General features: G+C 41.6%; 2 protein-coding genes and 3 non-coding genes across 5 annotated transcripts; 2 read left to right on the plus strand and 3 right to left on the minus strand.

Annotated features, from left to right (window-relative positions):
- Positions 1–178: 178 nt before the first annotated feature.
- On the minus strand, positions 179–6,389 carry daglb (diacylglycerol lipase, beta). The gene is made up of 15 exons (XM_053866616.1): positions 5,789–6,389; positions 5,560–5,711; positions 5,241–5,415; positions 4,776–5,043; positions 4,535–4,657; positions 4,336–4,463; positions 3,891–4,017; positions 3,721–3,804; positions 3,377–3,454; positions 3,205–3,285; positions 2,936–3,063; positions 2,750–2,818; positions 1,848–1,920; positions 1,515–1,768; positions 179–1,390 (listed from the first exon to the last, which is right to left on the minus strand). The coding sequence occupies exons 1-15, from the start codon at positions 5,881–5,883 to the stop codon at positions 1,198–1,200; spliced, it is 2,028 nt and encodes a 675-aa protein (XP_053722591.1). The 5' UTR covers positions 5,884–6,389; the 3' UTR covers positions 179–1,197.
- mrpl58 (mitochondrial ribosomal protein L58) lies at positions 5,772–8,062 on the plus strand. The gene is made up of 6 exons (XM_053866617.1): positions 5,772–6,986; positions 7,060–7,084; positions 7,153–7,212; positions 7,287–7,369; positions 7,571–7,740; positions 7,835–8,062. Exons 1-6 carry the CDS (start codon positions 6,834–6,836, stop codon positions 7,917–7,919), a joined length of 576 nt encoding a protein of 191 aa, XP_053722592.1. The 5' UTR covers positions 5,772–6,833; the 3' UTR covers positions 7,920–8,062.
- trnaq-cug (transfer RNA glutamine (anticodon CUG)) lies at positions 6,593–6,664 on the plus strand. Its single transcript has one exon. It is a non-coding gene; the product is annotated as a tRNA-Gln (tRNA).
- A 617-nt stretch (positions 8,063–8,679) lies between the features above and the next one.
- Positions 8,680–8,751, minus strand: trnam-cau (transfer RNA methionine (anticodon CAU)). Its single transcript has one exon. It is a non-coding gene; the product is annotated as a tRNA-Met (tRNA).
- A 608-nt stretch (positions 8,752–9,359) lies between these two features.
- trnar-ucg (transfer RNA arginine (anticodon UCG)) lies at positions 9,360–9,432 on the minus strand. The gene has a single exon. It is a non-coding gene; the product is annotated as a tRNA-Arg (tRNA).
- Positions 9,433–21,941: the final 12,509 nt, after the last annotated feature.

Here is a 21,941-nt window from a genome sequence, read left to right on the forward strand (position 1 = left end):
TATATATATATATATATATATATAGAATGCTCATCTGCTTGTGCGTCAGTCAGAGGTTACCACTTTTAATTGCCATTTTCCAATCAAAATTGTGTTTATTCAGCTCACTGTTTGCACTGTTGTGACTCGGCTCCACGGGCTGTTATCATCGTCCTTAATAATAAGTAATCTGGAGGAAAACAAACAAACAGGTGTGCACTTTACAAAAGCGTTTTTTTTAATTATCCTCCAGTGTACATTCTCACAACTTTCTCTCCAATTGTATTTCAGGAGGATATCTTGTTTTAACCAGCCCCTGAAAACGAGCGTGATAAAAAAAATCAAATACACTCCGTCTACGCCACTCATGTACCATGCAATATATTAATTTGGGTGAGGGAACTTCAGTTCAGATTTACTGCAATAACACTCTACATTGAACTTGTACTTTCCTGTTGCATAGGCACTGTTCACCCTGATATTTGAGAACATTTAACACAAGGTTCACAAACACAATTTACACGACTCACTGTGTTAAATGGACATATTTTCAACCAACATTAGATGTACATATTCTGGCAAATCTACTAATCCTGATCAGATTTACCATCACTTGAATGTTGTGATTAATGCCAGAGGATAAACTTACAAATGAAGTACACATTCAATGTACAAGCGGCATACATACATTCATCGATCATTACATAAAGCTGCTTCAATCACAACAATTGATAAAATGCCTGCAAGTGCAACCTCACAAAAATCTGTTCAGGGAAGATCAATAATGGGTTATTTTTAAAAAGTCTTTATGAATGTAAACTTTAAAGGTGGATGGCTTGACTACACCATCTCCAGAAAGAACTGGTGAGGCTGAATATTGAAACTTAAAATAGACAGACATGGTGTGCTTGTGAGGTCATAGACAGCAAAAAGTAGCAGAGCCATGACTCAGGACCTGGGCTGGTTCCTCCCATCAGAACATTGAATTCAATTGGACATGCATACATTTCCCACACAGCAGTTGTCACACATGCCACACCCCACTTATAAAAACAAATACTGCAGATAAAAATAAAGTGATAAAAATATTCATAAGATTGCCACTGTTTTATCCCGGAGCACTTTTCACAGAATTGTTATTTAGAATAACAGCAGGAATGGAGAAAACCTGTAAAGCAACTGATATCATTTATCCACAGATAACATCTGCGTAGCACTTCAGACTGTACTGTGCTGGGTGTTAGATGATGACGGACAAAGAAAAAAAGGCTTGTCCTTGGTCAGACTGTGAAGAGCTCGGAGCACTATATCAGGCATGTGATCCGCTATCATCTGAGGACTGATCAAAATGCTGTGAAAAGCCGTTTCATTTGACCATTCCGCACGGTATCTGACCTGGGAGAAGCAGGACCTAAGGGAAAACAACAAAGATTAGTTAGACAGTTTGCCGTCAGAGGAAAACACTGATCTGCCTGCGAATTTTAAGTGTAAATTGTGACATTATTGAAACAAACTGCAACATTATATTTAAATACCTGCGTGAAGGTCCGTCCTCTGTAATGTGCAGGATACGCCCCGGAAGGAAGAGAGGCAGGTGTGTCACGGTGTGGGTTGGCGACTCATCTGATGCCAGACTTTGATAAGAAGAAGAGTGCCGGATCATCAGCGACTCCTCGCCAAGCAGCGGCTGGCTCAGCTCTTCTTGCCTCCTGCTTTCCATCTCGGTCGGGCAGTCGTCTGGATCCCCCCCGATGACCTCATACCAGCATCCATGCAGCAGGATGCGATACTGGCCCACAAATACACATCGAGAGTGACTAAAAGGTATCACAATTCAAGCATAATGTTGGACTCAGAGAGGATGTTACCTTGGGTTTGTTGCAATTAGAAACTATCTTCAGTATTCGTCTTTTCAAATCTTCCATGTTGGGAATGCTCAATCTATCATGGATAAAGAAAAATGTGCACGACATACTGTAACTGAAGACAGAGACTTAGAGATGATTATGTACATACACACAACTTAAGAGTTTACCATCCTGCTGCACACACATAAGTTGGTTTGAACTAAAACTGTGAGGCAAAGTGGGAAAACTAAGGCGCTGTTCAATGAAAGTCTCATTGGACAAGTTGGAAATTCATTTGACAATATTAGTAAATTATCTCTTGAAATGTGGTCACAAAGTGCAAACTGGAGAAGGACATTTGAATAGACTGTTGGATATCCTATGACAAGACCTTCACCCCAAATAGTTTCCACCTCGGGTTTGCGAGCTTTCAAGAGTTAAAACATATTGTATAAACACCTAAAACAACCAAGATCATTATTGACTTTCTACAGCTCCAGGACATTTACCACAGAAAAATAAAATCTAGCATAAATGATAAGAAAAACCGTGTCAGTCAGCGTAGTACGAGTTCAATATCATTCAGATAACTTATCAAAATGAAAGGAAAACACGTTATGTAAAAATAAGAGGGGAAAGGACTTCCATATCAGTATTTCTCAAGAAGAACGGACACATATTATCTATTTTTTTGTCTTTTTTTCCCTATAATTTCCTTTGTGTGTTTATGTGTTGTTGGTTTGCAAATGACAAAAAATACATAAAAATAGGCTGAAAAAAAAAACAAAGTTTCAACTACGATCTGCTGACTAAAAATCACTGTCGATGATTATTGTGTCATTTATCAATATCATTTTATTTTGATATAAATATTCTATCAATTCATTATTAAGTATGATTTTGGACAGTGCAATTGATCTTACCTGGACACCAGATCTTTTCCCAGCACAACTGAGACCACAAAATCTTTGGAGTAATCGGCAAGCGCTTTACTGCACATAGAAATAACAATCAGTGGGTAAAATCAGTTGAGATACACTTTCCTGAAACCTCTGCTGTTACCAAGTCAAGGAGTTGCAATGATAGTACTTCCAACAATGGACACTGACCTTAGGAGTCCCCCTGGCGGAGAGAATGAGTAACATTGCAGGGTGGGATAGGAATTTCGCAGAAGAATGGCCAGCAGTGAAGCAGTGCCAGCCCCCAGACTGTGACCAGTGATCACCAGTTTGTACTCCTGAAAACAAGGAACAAGTATGCCACAGAGGAATCAAGAACAAGTATTTCAATATTTCACATTAACATATTTGAAGAAAAGTATTGCCCGAAGAACCCCAGAGAGACAACATTACAGTAGTTCAACAGCTGAACGTCTTACTGGAGCGATGGAGAACGCCTGATTCAGGATGCCATCATTGATCAGCTTCTTGTGGATGTAAACCGCAGCCTGGCAAATTCCCTGTACAAGTCAACAATAAGGGCATTAGCCTCTTCAGAACCACCGGCCAGACAAAAAAAATGTAAATGAGGGGCACAGAGTGTGAATGGACCTTGTGTGCGTAGCAGGCCCCAGTTACACCATCTATGGGCAGGTTTTCACATTCAGCTGAGAGATCTGTCAACACATCCTGCAAAAGGCCAATGAACACAAACAGAGTTAAATCTCACACATACTTCACTTGAAAACAAAAGTTTTCAGCCATAGCTGAAGCGATGATAAATAAAGCCACATTTATTGTTGACCATATCGGTTGATGCTGCTAAGACATCATAAAGTCCAACATCACTACACCTCGGCATGAGAATGAAATGCCTCAAGTTAGAAACACCAATGAGAGGCAGGATTTAATTTTGGTGCAACACCAAAACATTATTCATGTTATGGTGATAATACCTTCAGCGACAAGGTTCCTCTGACAGCCACCAAAACAGCCTCCCTCTTATGATCCAGAGCCACAAAGAAAGGGATCTCATAGATCTGAGAACAACACCAACAAACGACTTGTTTATTCCACAGGACGCATGCATGTGTGTTTGTACTGTGGTTAAATGAGAGAATTTCACCTGGTTGTGAAAGCTGACATGGATAAAGTCTCTGTACTGAAGGCCGGTACTCAGGAGCATTGAGGAGAAGTGGCAGCCAAGGTGGTCGCCTCCAACGATTCCATAGTCAGATGCACGGTTTCTGCAGCTAAGACACAATCACGGTTACAAAATGAGACTTCAGAACTCACAATTAAATCAGTAGGAAAAAGTAAAGAGTTCATGACACAACACATACATTAGATTCAAGGATGTATTATAATCAGTAGAAAAAATATTATTATTATTGATGTTATTATACAGTACAATTCAGTGAGCACACTGATTTGAAGTGTGCGGTAGCAGATTATAAAACTAATCAGACACAAAAACAACAATCAGATCCCACCACATTGTTCAAGTGACACATTTTTTGACACATGACGTGTGTCAATAAATAAGATATTTAAAAGAAATCACGCCATACCAATCTCCAGCAAGTTTGCAGGCTCCCGTCAGTGGATTGGAGTAGACATACAAGGGCCAGCCATATGCTGCTGCCGCAAACTGCATACAATGTGCCGCCTTCTCTAATTCACTATCCAAATCTCCCCCCTAACAAAGATGAGAAAGTGTTTTACTGCACAATATCCTACAAGGTAGGGCTACAGTAATCCACTACTCACCACAGGGGACGATGGGCTGTGAGACAAGACAGCATCGGGGTCCCTGCTTTGTTCCATCTTATCCTGCTCCTGGTGCAGCAAAGCCAAACCTGCAGCAATGTCGCTCGGAACCAGGTCTGTGTCCTGCACATAAATTCAACACAGGAAGGCCTTGACTGACATTGACAAGTATTCCAAACATCAAGTTAGTGTTTCTGATGACTATAAAAGTCTATGCCCAACAATAAGAGACTTAACTTACCGAGAAAAACCCGCTGACAAGCTTTGCTATGTTGGAAAAAGCTGCCTGATGACTCTCATCAAGAGGCAAACAACAACAAAGCAGCCGCAACCTGCATTCCCAAACTTTCACAGCCAGTGAGCGAGCTGTAGAAAAAAACTGATTCCCCCCATTGCTCTCCAGGTCCCGCACTCCAAGTGGTTCCAGTCCAGCCGTCTGAGGACGCGGATTGCCCAGTGGGTCAAAGACAAACACTACACCCAGAGCGGTGAAGAGGAGTATAATCCAGCTGCAAAAATAAATATTGAAGTTTATTGCAAATACAGTATGCATTATTAGCTTAAAAATATATTATAAAAGCTACGGCCATTAAGTGTTTCTCTTATGAATTTGAGAAACAAAACATACAATTAAATCTATTAGAGACCTAGTTTGACAAAGATTTTCTTTTCCAGTCGTGGGAAACTGAAAAGAAAAGAGCTTTACCTTGCAACAACTGCAGCAATGACAGCACCCACAGTTGCAGGATCACAACCCTGACTGTCATCAGACACCCAGAACGCACCCAAACATGCCCACACCAGCTCAGGGAGGTACAGGATGGCTCGCAAATATACCAGTGCAGGAATGGAGCGCCGGGGACCGGTGTTGGTTATGGTGCCTAAAAAAAATCAGTTGCAAACATACACACATTTTTAACAAAATTTTTATGAAAATATCTAATACAAACTAGCAGTTCCAAAAAGATAAAGATGCTTATTTATGTCAGAAAACTGTTTTTAAGTACAGCTGCGCATGAACTGACCTTGGGCACTAACATAGACGATGGCACATAAGGACAGAATGATGAGGGCCAGCACCACCAGGAGACCCACCAGGTAGGTGTGAAGAACCCCTCCTCCATTACAATCATATCGACCCTTGTGATAAGCATACAGAATGATGGTGCCAATCCACCTACAATGTGAAAAAGAAAACAGACACGCTCACATGTGATAGTTGGGTGAAAGACCGAGCGGTGACAGGAAACATACCACAGAACACGTAGCGACAGTTCAACAGCTCCAGGGAAGACGAGGTCGTCACTGGCGATCCCCCACCGCCGACCGAACACCACCATTCCAGGCATTTTACCCGAATTTAGCAAACACCCAAAGGCCGGATTCAGGTGAACAAGCAAACGGTAAGATCTACTCTTCCGTTGAGTTAAACACTGACCCCATAGATTCACCCATAACAAAGTGCAGTCGCTGAATCCTAACTATCAACGAAGATATTCAGTGTGCACATGTAGTCTGTATTAAGCCCCAATAATCGCACACATTTATGTGTGAGCCATAATAAATACAATCCAGGAACGAACCTGTATTTTAGGAAAGGTCTACGTCACGTGACTATGTTCTCTCGCCAGATAAGAAAGCTATTCCGAGAATGACACCATTAATCCGCTAACACACCATCCGACTATCTGTAAAGAACCAGTAATCTGGTATTTGATCTTCCCTGCCGTTTGTTTACTCGCATAGATTTCCGTGTGCCAGTGGCAGGGTGCGACCACGATGGTCTTCCTCTTGCAACATCGCGCAGCGAATGTTAATTCCGCTTTGTCCTAGAAACAACTACCGCACCCTTTTGGCAAAAGCGCGGATCTGTCACGCGTCATCGGGCCGGGAAATCCTTTTCGGCCTTTTTTGAGCTGACGGAATTCTGCATCGATTATTTAGATGTTTTTTTTTTCTTTCATTTAATGACTATTCCGAAGTCTACGACAATAAAGAAGTCACTGACATGTACGTGATACGTTCATAGACCTGCTGGGCTACCTGGAGCCACACCGCGGTTCCATGGTGTAATGGTTAGCACTCTGGACTCTGAATCCAGCGATCCGAGTTCAAATCTCGGTGGAACCTGACTTTTTTCTAGTCCTTCGTTTTCTCAACATATTTCGTTTTGAAGGGCAACCATTTCCCCAAACGGCATTTCCGATCATATAACACCAACGCTCTCAGCGAACCCTTCTGGCGTTATTATTTTACGACCTTGCGTTGAAAGACCAGTACGCAGTGACGTCACCTAAACATGGCGGCGTGCATCACACACCGTTCTTATGCGATGTGTTGTACTGGAATTAGCACTTTTCGACTTTGTAGTCATGTTTTCTGTTCAAGAGGACCATTTTATAATCTGCAACCTAACACGAATTACGGAACTAGAGGGACAGACTCCAACCAAGTAAGTAAAACAGCTCTAAACTTATCCTTGGGAAAAGGCGACTTAAAAATGCAGTGTTTTAATTCTGTCTCAGGACGCACAACTACACATTCCAGTTGGTGAGTATATTATTTGCCTGTTATTGCACACGGCGCATTTCATCTACCAATCTCTGATTGCTTTGCAGACAGACTGAAAACATCCTACAGCAGAAGTAGTGGTCCTGGTGGGCAGCATGTCAACAAAGGCGAGTGAGCGCTCCATTTGCAGCAGGTACATACTGGCGTGGTAAGCTCGACAAGAATTGTATTTCCTCCACAGTAAATACCAAAGCAGAGGTCCGATTTCATGTGTTAACGGCAGACTGGATTCCAGAAGATGTTCGGCAGAAGATCACTGAGAAGGTACTCTTATTCAAATTCTAATTTTGCACATATATGTACACCATATAATGTAACTTTAATTGAGATATGATCAAACACGATCCTATTTTCTAATTTATTGAAATCAGAAATGCAAGCACTTAATTCCACTGAATGGATTAGATAAATGTGGATTGAGGTCTGCATATCTGACATTGATGTTGTGCTTTATCAATTTCAAAGAATAAAAACATTATCAACAAAGCAGGCGAGCTGCTTGTGACGTCAGAGCGCAGTCGAAGTCAACATAGGAACCTCACCGACTGCATAGAGAAGATCGCAGCAATCATAGCTGAGGCCAGCGAGAAGCCATATGAGCCAACTGAAGAAGATCTTGCGGTCCGAGCTGCCAGGTATTCTCAGATTACTAAGATCCTGCTGTTATTATTATGATTTTTTATTTAGTTAGCACATTTTTGTACTAAAAATGTGTGTTATTAATTTCAGGTTGGATAAACAGAATAGAGAAAGACTCAAAAAGAAGAAGAAACATTCAGAAATCAAACAGAGCCGACGAGTGGAGTTTGATTGATGTGTGTTTTTTCTCATGGGACCAGAACATTTCATGATTTGCCAACTGAAAAAATAATAAACTTTGAATTGATAAACAGTGAACTCAATTTTGTTGACAAGAACACAATGTAAAGTTGAGGTTGAGGACAAACGTAAATCGAGGGAGGAAGAGAGCATCTCAGCACTCCTCAAATGAGCGTCTCCTCAGTCAGGAGAATGACGGCTCATCTTTTTGACATCACGCTCACTTTCGTCTCACGGAGATGGCATGTGAGTCAGTTTTGCTTTTATTTTTGTTATTGAACATGTGGCTGTCCTCGCTTTTGTCTTCCTATTTCCCCTAAATCTGAATATAACACCATTTTAAATCGCCATTAAATAAAAACAATAATCAAAAGACATTGATCCGGTTGCATAATATCTGCATTATGAACGTTATCATTCACTTGCTGCTACTGTTCGTTAGTTATTCTCGATTATGGCGTGAATAATAATACTCAACTTGACTGTTTGGCGCCACCTATTGTCCGTTAGCAAAATCCTGTTATTCGCCAAGCCGGGACAGAAAGAGCGACTCTCGTTGGTCAAATCTTGACTAGACTTTGTAGTATCTGGTGCTCTCATTGGCTGTTACTTCCCGGACCGCAAGAGACAACGGTTACAACAATGGCTAATAAAGTCTATCGTATACAAAGCTTTCAGGGGAAATAAGAAAGACCCTTTCCATACATAGTTCAACAATACATCCAAATGATGGCAGCGATAAAAAAAAAAGGTCATAGCAGAGGATGGTTTCGATCCATCGACCTCTGGGTTATGGGCCCAGCACGCTTCCGCTGCGCCACTCTGCTGTACGAGTTAAGTGAGTCAGTAAGATATATATTTTTTTGCAGTTACTACGACGTGGTATATTTTGCGGCAAGATGTGAATTACAGCGCTTGAGGGATACAGACGTCGATATATTTGAAATCAGAGTCTGAAAAAACTTTGTTAATCCCAAGGGAAATTTTGTTTATAACGTGCTCCCTAAACAACAAAAATATAAATATGAAATGTATAATATAAAACACAAAATACCATTGTCCTCGACCATATCTATCCACATTGACCCCCCGGGTGGAAGCGGGAGTCACAGGAGACTTGGTCCTCCTCAGGTCCACCACCAGTTCTTTGGACCACATTGAGCTGCAGATGGTTCAGCTGACGCAATGCAAGTCCTCCACCAGCGCCCAGTACTCAGTCGCCTCTGCTGATATATCCAACTATGACCGAACCATCAGAGAACCTCCGAAGGTGGCAAGACTCTGACCGATAGCTGAAGTCCGTGGTGTAAATGGTAAAGAGGAAGGGAGAGAGAACAGTTCCTCAAGTGCCCCAGCAGTACTGACAAAGAAGTATGATAAGCACGAGTTGTCCAGAAAACCAAAAGAAGCACTTGACTGTCAGCGCAAAAGTCACCGACCACGAAGGGACTCGAACCCTCAATCTTCTGATCCGAAGTCAGACGCCTTATCCATTAGGCCACGCGGTCGCCATGCTGCCGATATTGTACAATGATGTTAATAAATTAACCTATTTATGGTGTTCATGCGTTATGTGTTATTTCTTTTTAATTATTATTTCATATCACTAGCTCAACTAGTCCGTGTATTAAACCCATCACACCCTTCAGGCATCGCAGTCATGTATCCCACACAGTAAAATCGTTTCAGACTGCACAATGTAATCCAGCCACTACATGTCGCTAGATACCAGCAGATTGACAGAAACTCATCTGCATGAGCGTTACAATTATAATTACATTTACAAACATTTTTGTGCCTGGGCCGCGGAGGATATAATTGAGAGGATCGTTACTTCATCTGAAGCTAGTCTTTTAAAGAGCCGCTCATTTCTCATAATAGAAAAATAATATAAACCATGGAAAGAGAATCAAATACGTGGCTCATTTGTTTACGTGAAAAACTAAATCGGTGCTGGAAACCCAAATATAGACGTGTAGTGCCGTCTTCTACTATGCTGCGTTTATTTCCCTGCGTCCATACAGATCTCTGAGTTGAGCTCCACTGCTGTATCATCGCTTGGACAGAATGTTTCTGATGAGTCAGTCAGTTTACTTGTTGAGTGTTATTGCAATAAAACATCATATTCAGTGCAGTTCATTAAGAGCGGTACGCAGAGCGCCTCATTTAAGAGCACCCTAGCTTCATTATGGGCCTGGTAAAACATTGACCCATGACAATTGATTGAGGCCTCCCCTCCTTAAAATGACGCCCCAGCTAATGATTAAGTAATGAGCAAACACTCTGAAACGGCGCTGCACAAGACGGCATTAGATCTCCATCCCCCTCCCCACGTTTCCGTCTCCACCTCTCACAATATTTGCCGTAATGGCGTCAGCTGCTTGCTCAGAGGCCTGCATCTTCCCAGTGACTGTGTATGTGCTCGTGCGTGGACGTGAGTGAATGTGTGTGTGAGTGCCCGTCATGTGTGTAATTTATGCAGAACTTCTTCTTTGCGCGAGCAGAAGGGGATGGAGGAGAGCAGAGAGACAGCTAGGAAAACAGAGAGAAGACATCTGCGGTGGATGAATCATTGCTGGTGTCACAACTATTAAGTTAATGTCTGTAAAGCGGTCTGTTCCTGGCAGTGGCTCATGCTATTGTTACGTGTCCTGTTAAATTATGTTTTGCTTCAAAATCTGAAGACTTATGCTGGACTACACATGCACACCTTTGCACCTCCTTTCCCATATCACCTATCATAAACCCAACAGCGATTTCACTGAATAACTGGACAGGCATTCAGAGGTTGCAGACGTCTGCCAAGCAGCTCCTTTCCTCCCGTGATATGATGTTCACCTGCTGTTATTGTTCCTACATTTAAATTTCATTCTCAACAGGCTATTGCTCTCAAGTGAGCCTGGCAGTAGTGTGAACAAACTCCAAATGTGGTTTGTAGTTTATAGCTATGTATGTCATAGGTCACATTATGTGCTCTAATATGGCCATGGTTCAGCTTCCATACAAGCACAGCCTGTGCCGTCTTTGGCGCAAATGTGCTGCAGATTATGTAGGTGTTGTGAGATTTGTCTTTTGTCCTCTGGAGGCCACCATAGTTGGTAGAACCCCTTCCAGCAGTGACTCGAGGACTTGCTTGTACTGGTTGGGTGCTTCAGTTAAGCACGATTTGTGAAACATGGTGGCCACATGGACGTTTGTTTTATTATTTGATAGAATGCTTTGCTCTACAAATGTCCTTCTTTTGTTTGTTTTGCAAATAGTCCTGAACACTGCACGGCACAGCAGCTCTTCTAGGAATAATTCCTGGCTCCAGTGGGTAATTTGGAACACGACCAAAATTTAATTGTCTGTACCTCGTGCCATTATCAACAAGTCCTCAGTAAATCCATTCATATGTCTTGTTGAGCTATTTTGCTTGGAGGCAGACAGATAACTAGATATAAACATAACCTTGGCCCAGGAAAGAACAGGACCTTTGAATCATCACATTGAGAGTGAGAGTAATTTAAGAAAAAATTCAGCTGCACATAAACGACTGGAAGCACTTTCTCCCATTGTTTAGTGCCATGATAAAATGCCAATATGTTAATAAGAATGTTAATAATATAGCAAATGCGAACTTACTTACTTGACAAAATAAAAAAAAAATATTTGAACATCCCAGACACCATATTTTTCTGGCTAACATTATGACATCACAATTTAATGTAATGTAATGTAATGAATAGTTTTAGTGCAGACAAAATACACTGTGAGAGCATCTGCAAAGTGCAAAGAATAGTCACTGCCCTGTCCCAGAAGTCTCATTACTTTGCATTTTGGTCACTCTTTTTAAAGCTATATACATGCTCACATGTGGCCTTAAGATATCACTGCCTTCATAACGTTCGCACCTTTCCTCCCGAGAGTCAGATGAATTATTTATTCAGATGACTAACAAGAGTCTCCTCGTTTTGCAGTTGTCCAGCTGAGATGTAACAAATCACACGGCTGGCCTTGTATGTACCTGTTTTGAACATATTTGCATTGTATTAGCATGCGATGTGTCGGAAAAGAAGCCATTAGGATGCATGTCAGTGCTTCATTGCCTCTGGATGCTGTGTAGACATTTGAAAGGCTGATTGAAATGGAAACATGTGGCCTTGTTCACGGTCCTTTGTGTGTATATATCTGTCTGCAGCCCCCAGGTCCGGTCTCTCTCTCTCTGTCTCTCTCTCCATCTCATTCACCTGTGTGCTGCAAAAAAAAAAAGCCCAATGTGGCACATGTGAAACTTCCATGTGGAAGAAGTGGCCTAACTTTGTCATCCAGCATGTGAGCAAGTGAGCAACTGCAGTAGGTCACTGGGTGCAGTTGTTGGAAACAGGTGAGTCCTTGCTCCGGCTGTCACCTGGGAGGTGTTTGAGATGAGCAACTTCCAGCCTGCAGCAGCACGGTGCGCAGCAGAGCAGATGGTGCGGCAAAATGAAGCACCTCCAATAAGCGACCTCTGTGGATTCACATGAACACACCCAAACACTCTGCAATTGACTTCCGGTATATAAAAGACTCTCATCTGAACGGTGCCCACTTGATCCAGATGATTTAAAAGATGATTATTTGCTGAGAAAAGGAGACGCGGAGGTCTTCACACATCTAGACACAGAGCTAGTAGCAGCAAGAGTGTTGTCACCTGGACAGAGGCAGCAGATGGCTGGGGTGGGTCTTCACGTCTCCAGGGATAGACAGCAGAAAGACATGCTTCTTGGAGCTCTCACTTGGCTGGCCTCCTTTTCAGAGCAACAACAGACACATGGCTGCCAAAAATATCAAAAGCACCAGGCATGTGTGATCTCTGTGACTATTTTGGTACATTAGCGCTGATGTATGTTTATCCAGCCACAGTATTTTTAGCTTTCATGGAATATTATAAAAAGCCACATCAGAAGAGGAACAGTATATCTCTATGTGTATATCTGTAACGGATGACAAGTGTTACATCAGTGTCCTGTCCAAAATGATAATTGTGGGTCATTATTATTATTATTATCCCAGTGAGGATTACAACAACTGAACTGAGTTCAGGCTATTCTTGTCCACCCAGTGTAACTGGGGCAACAGTCCTTGACTGAGATCATCTGCCTCTCTTAAAGAGAGTGTGAGGATGAAACTCATTTTGGCCATATGACCTGTCTGTCACTATTCACAGCTCATGACCATAGACAATAGTGGGGTTCATTTTGTCTGCCATTTTTCAATTTTGTCTTGTGCCAAAGTTAATTTTTAGTCGTAGTCTCGTTTAGTCATTCACATCTTAGTCACAAGAATTTAGTCTAGTTTTAGTGGAACAAAAACTCAATGTATTTTTGTGATGTTTGTCTCAAAACATTTCAGCCATTCCTTACATTACAGAAATTATTTTAGTATATTTATTCCTGTGACTAATAAGCATTTTGAATAAACTGAATGAATGAATCTTCCATGCAGATGGAACAAAAAAAAAATAGTAATAATAAAAATAAGTATTAAATAATATCAACTTCACAGCTAGACTTCAGCAGTCTAGACCCCCAACCAGTAAATAAATGCATAAAACGAAAGCGGAAAGTAGCCACTCAAGAAGCAATGATAAGTTTAGATGTCTATTTAATTGAATTGAATTGAATCCTCAACCGGTCTGTCTCTTCATATGTCCAGCGGTACACAACTGCAACTTCAGTTCAGTGACCTATGTTTCTTTTGGGATTTTTCCGCTAAATCAAAACGATGAGAGATTTTTTATTCATCAACCATAACACACATTCACACAGTTTTCACCAGTGTTCTTATAACAGCCGTCTTCATCATAGGAAGTGACTTTGACGAACATATTTCGTCTTGTTTTGTCTGACGAAATGAACACTGGACGATAGTGCCGCGACCACCAAAGTGAGTCGATTCAAGACCGGGACAAGAGTTTACAGAGACCAAGTCCAAGACCAAGTCTTAGAAGGCCCCAGACAACTCAAGAGCAAAACAAAGACATAACAAATGTTTGTTCAACTTTGGAGATGTTTACAACTTTTAAGTGCCAGTCCAGATTTACAGTATCTCATCAAATCTAGTACGCCCCTCACATTTCTGCATTTATGTATATATTTCCATGGGACAACACTGAAGAAATGCCACTTTGATACATGTGAAGTGGTCAGTGTACAGCTTATATAACAGTGTAAATTTACTCAAAATAAGTCAACACACAGACACTGATGTCTAAACCGTAGACAACTAAAGTGAGTGCACCCCAATGCGAAAACATCCAAATGGGGCCAAATTTGCCACTTTCCCTCTGTGGTGTCATGTGAGCGGTTCGACTTATGACGTTTCAGGTGTGAATTGTGAGTCATTTTGGTGTTATCTCTCTCACACTCTCACACATGGAAGTTGCCAATGAACTCTCTGAGGATCTGAGAAGAATAGAAAGATATCAAAGCACTGTTTCTTTAGTGTTGTCTAATGAAACGATATGATTAAATATTCACAGAAATGTGCCGAGTGGTATATTCACTTTTATGAGCTAATGGATATGACCACCTAACCTCTTACCCCAAACTATCTATTTACCTAAAGATGAGCAACAATATACCTTTCCAAACCAATAAATTCCATTTAAATGACAAGCATCTTTACCATGCCACAGTCTTTAAACTAAACAGCTCACACACTTTAATGATGAACATTTTGTCCAATAATACGGCAGACTGTGCCTCATTGCACAGGATTGCTATGTTACTACTCTATTAAAGCAAAGTAAACAAACTAAAACAGCACTGAATACACACAAATAGAAGTGAGCAGCCTTTGCACAGTGGGTGGAACAGAGCATTGCATGTGATTCGCTTAGATTGCACAAGCAATTTAAAGCATAAACAGCATGCCAAGTTTGGAAAGGCGCCTGGGCATGAAGCTACAACACAGGGTAGTATTTTTTAGTAAGTTAAGTATTTAACCGTGATTGAGTCATGCAAATACCAAGTGAAGTGAAGTGAAAACGTCCATCCATCCTTACTATAACAGCTGCCATATGGCTGCAGAAGCTCGGTTCCATTACAGTTTTTTTTTAACTTAAAGTAATATTTCCAAATATTTTCAAAGTAGACACTGCCTCAGACAGAAGGATGCTCAAAACCTGTCGATGAGCCAATGGACGTTACTGCAGAGGCAAAGTCCATTTCTTTAGGAAATGTAACATGTAGTACAATTTTGGGAGAGGATTATGATGTGTGACATCCTGTGTCATGTCATTGTGAAAAAAGTTCCATCACAATTTTGCTACGCTAATCAAAGTGTCCAAAAAAAGTGTCCTTCTCAATGAAGCCTAACAGCTTTTTACGCAGTATATATTTTTATTTGCTGGGGTTTCTATCAATGGTATTTTTTAATTGATATTGTGATTTTTCAAAGTCGATGCCGAACAGTTCAGCACTCCAACAGTAGACAAACTTACAATGGCACAAGATGGAGTTGAACACATTTTCTAGAGCGACTGTATCCTGCCTGTTTAGTGGCACACAGTGACCAAGCGCAAAGCTAAACGAACACTTAGCTCGACCCTGCTCACAATGGCAGAACGGCTGTCGCAAACACACATGCACACACCAATCCCATCATTTCCCCCAACCTCCCCCAGCCCCTTGAGGATTGAAAGGGATTATGTCAAAGCAATCCAATTGTATTACTAGGGGTAATGAACTCTTCCTTTTATCTATTTATTTGTGCATTAAGTGTTTATGTGTTATCTGCAGATATGAATTGAAACCAGCTGCATCAATGAAACACTTGAACGTTGCAGTATGTATTTGTCCCACACGCTGCGGAGGAACACAAAGAAATACGGACACACAAAACATGCGCTTTAACGTGTGCAAGTATTTGCATACTGTACGCACACGACCATTTTCCGCTCTAATGAGTGACTGCCACTCCTCATTTAGAGCTGTTTTCTTATTTAGGTCAGTGGTCTCCCGTCCACTCCACGTGCTGTTGTGCACATCCTCTAAACTGCCCAGCAGGCAGGTGCCATTACAACATTTTGTTTCTATGGTAAGTAGCTATGAGAAGTGACAGCAGTAGAATTGCTAATGCACTTTGGCTGTCATTTCTCTGCAAGAGCCCCTGCAGGGAGGGTCTGATTAAATTGATATTCAACCCCCTGCATGTGGTGGCCCAGGATTCATTAGCATAAGGCTTAGAAGTCACAATGAGTGTTGGTGTGAGAATCGGAAGAAGCGGGTTGACACTTCACCGTTGCTAATTTTCTAATTACCACCGGCTCCACAATATGTCAATTGAATCCTTCCAAACACATTGTTAACAAATCATACAGATCATTCCATTTATAGGCATCCAGCACTTCTCTCTCTTCTCTTAAAATGCTTGTTCTGCTCGGTGGCCATGTGCCACACCGTGCCCTGCTTTAACTTTAATGCAACGGTGAAGAATGACGGCCCACCATGCCCCTGCCAAGTCACCAGGTGCTTACTTTGCTACTGATGACTTCCATATAACCACCACTGGTGCCTGGGAACCTTCTCCACCAATTATCGGCTGACGTGACATGTGGGAGGAGGTTGAACTGTCTGCTCATGGTAGCTGCTTCTTTTAAAAGATACTCACCACCTTGGCCTGGGTTCAAATCCCAGCCAGTGACGGCTTTTATTTCTTCAGAGGATTCTTTATTGATTGAGGTTTGCGCTCTCTGAGTGCTTTCCTCTTACTTTTATTAATGACTTTATCTCAACCAGCGTCAGCTGGTTCTCACTACTACCCTTATCACTACGCTTTTCCCCATGGCAAACGCATCCGTAGTTTTGGAGCCAGTATCCAATACTCAACATGTGTCGCGCTACTACTCGTATCTGTACATGTGTACAGAATTAGTCAAATATTTCTCTAAATTTTCTTTCTCTTTTTTTGAAACTGTGTCAAACACTTAGACAAATAAGTTGTATATTCACACATACATACATCTTCTGGTAACAAGTGTTGTTGTTCAGGGTTTCGGGGAGTGCTGGTGCCTTCAGTCCATTGCAGGACACACTCACTATTCACACACACACACACGCCTAGGAGCAATTTTAGACACACAGTACAAAATTCAAAACAGCATCCAGAGATTCGACAAGTGGTTCCAGAAAAATTATACAGTCAAGTAGCAATTCCATGTTTCTCTCAGCGAGGGCATTAATGATACACATCATAATGGGAGGCTATGGGCCGCCAAAAATGATATGCAGGTAAAAGGGAAATCTCAAGTCCAACAACACCAACTTCAGATAAGGTTCACCGCATGCTCTCTAAAATAACATGTCATGGTTATGTAGCTTTGTATTCAATCCTACAATTATTCATTTTCAAACAACTTAGATTTTTAAAAAAGCCACTAACAAGGCGACATAGATATTGCACACTTTTAAAATTCTTTTTTGGTTTTGGTACTATATAATATACAGCTAGATTGTATGCAAATAGCTTCTAACAAGGCTTTCTTTGCCATAGCCAGCCACCTTACTGAGGCTGCTTCACCGGTCCCCAAAAATGAACATTATACGTAATAGACTTATATAGCCATTCCATGGAGTGTACTTCAACATATTGTACGCAAGACCTGAGCCAACAGAGACCAAGACCTAGACCGCCAACTGAATACACAAGCACAAGTCAATTAGTCATGAAGACACACACATTTATTTCTTACTGCAAAAGAAACAGAGTTTTTTTTTAAGTGATGAAGTGAAATGCTTTCATTGTTCTGTATTCGGTTTGGTCTTGTGCTCACCCTCCGTGTTGCTCTTGGTCCCTTGAATGCTCGGGTTTCAATACAGTCTTGACTGCAATGCTGATGAAGGTCCAGTTAACATCAGTTTGGTGGATCTAACTGCTGTAGAGTATAATTTACTGCCTCACGCTGGTGTTAATCTATGTGATCATGAGTATCTGGTGGAGTCAAGCGTGCTTAAGCACCCTTGGCTCAGGCTAGTGTGAGAGCAGGCCAGTGGGGAGTCTCGTGGAGGTGGCCACCGTACAGATGAATGACCCTGCAGTAAGTGTGTTCTTGTTTATTTTCCCAATCCAGCTCAGTAAAAAGCAGCTTTGCTTGACAGCCACCTTAACCACGCAGTGGTAACAGCAAGGCCTCAACCTGTGGTGACCAGTTAATAGAAAGTCTACGTTGTTCTGCCATTGTCACACAAATAATTCTTCAAAGAATTTGTTGCTCTCAAGTATTACCTGAAATTCAAGACTGCTGTAATAGTAACTGCTGCGCCGCAAATATTTAAACTCTCTGCTTCAGACACAGGCTCGACATTAAATAAATGAAGTAGGTTTCGCTTGTAACCACCCCCATCTGACTTGTACCTTAATGGATGTTTGGTCCCACAGGAGCACCTCGTGCTTTGCTTCCTGGTAGTGTTCCCTCATCTAGCAAAGAAGCAAGCAGCGACTTTGATGTCTGCGAGGCTGATGATAAATATGCTAATGTGTCTGGAGGTGACTCAACGTAGCAGATAGTGCTGCAAAGGGAAGCTGCCACCCATCGTGCAGTGTAGGAAAATAAGCAAAGAAAGAGGAGCATTATTATATCAGGGTATGAATTCCATCCATCCAGATTGAACTGAATCACAATTTTAATTTACCACAGCCTTTACTCTTTACTGAGTTCTAAGAGAAAATTCGAGGTCATGGTAGTGAACTAAGCCATTATTTACGCTGGGAATACTGAGGTGCTATTTGAAGGTGGATGTTGCAATGAACATAGCAAGTTGGCTTTAGCTGACAGCTTCTCAAGAGGTGTGAAAAACTATTCAGGGATGATGGAGTCAAGATAAATGGAGTGAACTGGACTTACAACAAGGTTCAAGGTTCCTCCACACTTCACACTAACCCTTACCCTAACCACACTAAAGGACAGACTAAGAAAAGAGCCGTACATAAATGGTCACATGCATATATCCATTATCACACAATGTAATATGTTTATAATGATAAACAATCAATAATATCGCCATAAATAAAAACAAGAAATGATCATCGCTTTCTAAATGTAGTGGACTTCTATTTAAAATCATAACTGTGGTCATAATTGATCATTTAAAACATGGATGAAATCGATTTGTTATCCCCACAATGGCAACCACAAGGCAAACAGTATGGTGCATATGTGGAACAGGTAATATCCAATAACAGCTGGGTATTATTCAACCAATTGAGAAGATGATACGAACATAAAATCTGGTGTTTGAAAATGTTTCATCCCAATTCCAGAGGGTCATTTACAAATGAGGACCAAAACGACTGGGATCATTCATTCAAGTATCTAAGTTCCTGATAGGACGCTGAACTGAACACAGGAAACCAAATTACTGACCATTGTGCTTCAGCCGCATGACTCATATTTCCAAATCAAGATACTATTGAGCTAAATTATGGAATCAGAAACATTCACAATTAAGATAAGTCTGGTTGCTGGTGCACTAAATGGCAGCATTTAGTGTAGGCACCGCAAGTATGAAGTTAAAGAAATCATTGGAACTGGATGATGGCACATCATTGCTTTAGGTGAGGAATTACATTTTTATTGTTTTGTAGTTTTTTTTTGTGGTGAAATGGGCTTGACACAACAAACCAAACTGATGAAGCTTACAGCCTTTCTGACTTTTTTGTAAAAGTCAAAGTCATGTCAAAGTGACATGCTCATATGACCTTTAAAGGCGGTGAGATTGTCACAAAGTGGGACTGTAAATGGAAAAACTACTGCCTGCTTTCTCAAACGGTGTCTATAACAATTTTGGAATGGAGAATATGACTGAATTAGAACTCAGCTCAACCTCAAAGTCTAGTGGAAGTGGAGTGGTCACCTGGTTGATGCCACACCTGACCGTAACTTGAGGTTCCAGGGCAAAATTAAAATGACAGCTATAGCTTAAAAATGGAGAACATCATGTAGAACAAGTTTCCAACATTTTAAACATGTTCAGAAGCCAGGAAAATTAGACATTCGACAGGATACAGACCTCTAGATTCATTCACACATTAAAGGTGCGTCATCCTCTGTCTCACTAGAATGATGTAAGATGAGTCCTCTGTTCTGTTAAGGCTGAACAAGCTCGAGGTGTCACTGTGGACAGGGCTGTGTAGTCCAGATTGCCATCCAGCCCCCCTCTTTGAAGGTGATGCTGTAAGTCAGATCTTCAGAATGCACAGGGCTTTGTCTGCCTGGATGCTGATGGGCTGGCAGCAAAAGGTGACATCTGGTGACTAATGTGCTCAGATGTGAGCGCGCTCCCCTCCACTCTCTGGGCAGCAGCTGCTCTGCAATGACTTGAATGAGTCCAGAGTGAACAGGGGGAGTAGAGGACACAGAGAGAGGGAGAAAGAGACAGAGAAGGGGGTGGTCCCGGGTAGGAACAGACATAGTATCCGGGGTTGTGAGGAGCGTCGTGATAATGTATGTTCACCAGCCGTCTGACTCAGAGGCGTGTGGCATGGGGGGTTGGGTTAGTCAAGTGAAATCAATGGCTTCCTCCCTAATTTTGGAGGAGGAGAGTCCATGGCTGACTTGTGCTACATTCTTTATCACGTGGGCGAACTTTCACCAAGACTTTTCTAATAGACACCATTGTCACCATCAGGCAGGTTCAATACTACAAGCATTTGATGATAAAATTTACTAGTTTTACTCAGCTTTACGCAGTTCTTTTCGTATAGCAGATGAACACTCGCAGTATGTTAATAAACATATTTAAATAATTGTGCTAATCGACTTCACCTCAGCGCAGATCATTTTATAAGAACGTTATGTCAGCTGAATGTGTCCTCATAATGCTGTTGATAAATGTTTCCCTTCCCTCAGTATGGCAAGAGATTTGTCTCCCTTCCTCTTTGCTGAGGGGATCAGACAAAAGCTGGTTGTGGATCAACACTCATTCATAAAGACACGCTGCCTCTTACCAGACACTTGAGCTGCTCTTAAAAAGGCATCGCTGGCTGCTTTAGATTTGGGAGGAGGTGGTCTGCTTTTGATTTGACGAACAAAAAAGTGCATATGCATTCAACAAAGAATGTTAATGAAACACATTCCTTCTGGGCTCTCATGGAAACCAGCATGGGTTTAGGGATAAGGAGGAGGAGAAAATGAGGTCCTTCATTGTTGCCTCAGATGCGTCATTTCACAACTACTAATCACGCAACGATTCAATTCAATTTAACAAATTAGAGGACGCACCGAGACGCCGTCATGTGTTGAAGGTGTCCAGCCTGGTGTAACACAGGGTTGGACGTGAACCCCGCTGTTCAGTGTTCATTCTTCAAGGAGCTCCATGCCTTCCATTTTGGCACCCCACTTTCCTCCCATTGACAAACAAAAAAGAATGTTTTCTTTAGGTTTTTTTTTACGTATGAGTATTTGTGTTATGGTTTCTTTATGTTGTTTGTCAGACTGACTGACTACAACCTAGGGACAGTAAGTTCTTTAACATTGAGTTCTGATAACATCAGCAACATTTGGTACATTACCTTTCTTCTTTCACACTTTCTACTTACCTCAGCCAGGGAAAAGGAAAAAGGGGAAGGAGATGTTTTAACATTATGAAGGCTAAAGCACACTGTGGTCATCCGAGACGTATGCTAATGTCTTTAATCAGCATTTTGGATTTGATAACTATGGCGTAATTACAGTTTAATGACGCTGAGTGCAGAGTTCTGACTTCAATACCCCTAGAAATAAGAAAATACTGGCGATAATAGCTTCCCGCACCAATCGTTTAGACGGCTATCGAGATTGCGCAGCAGTTGTGTGGCTGCCTCTCTGTCACATGTGGATAGCTGTAGATGAACATGCTATTGAACCTTCCTCTCTTCCTTGCAGCATGTTAGGGGCTGGTTGGGGGTCGATTTCTCCGAGCTGGATTTTCTCCCCAGTGTCACACGGAGTGTAATTGCAATGTCACACATCAAAGACTTCTTGTTGGTGGACAGTCCGTCTCGCACACTATAGTCA

This window comes from Synchiropus splendidus, chromosome 5 (assembly GCF_027744825.2).
Source record: "Synchiropus splendidus isolate RoL2022-P1 chromosome 5, RoL_Sspl_1.0, whole genome shotgun sequence".
Taxonomy (NCBI): domain Eukaryota; kingdom Metazoa; phylum Chordata; class Actinopteri; order Syngnathiformes; family Callionymidae; genus Synchiropus; species Synchiropus splendidus.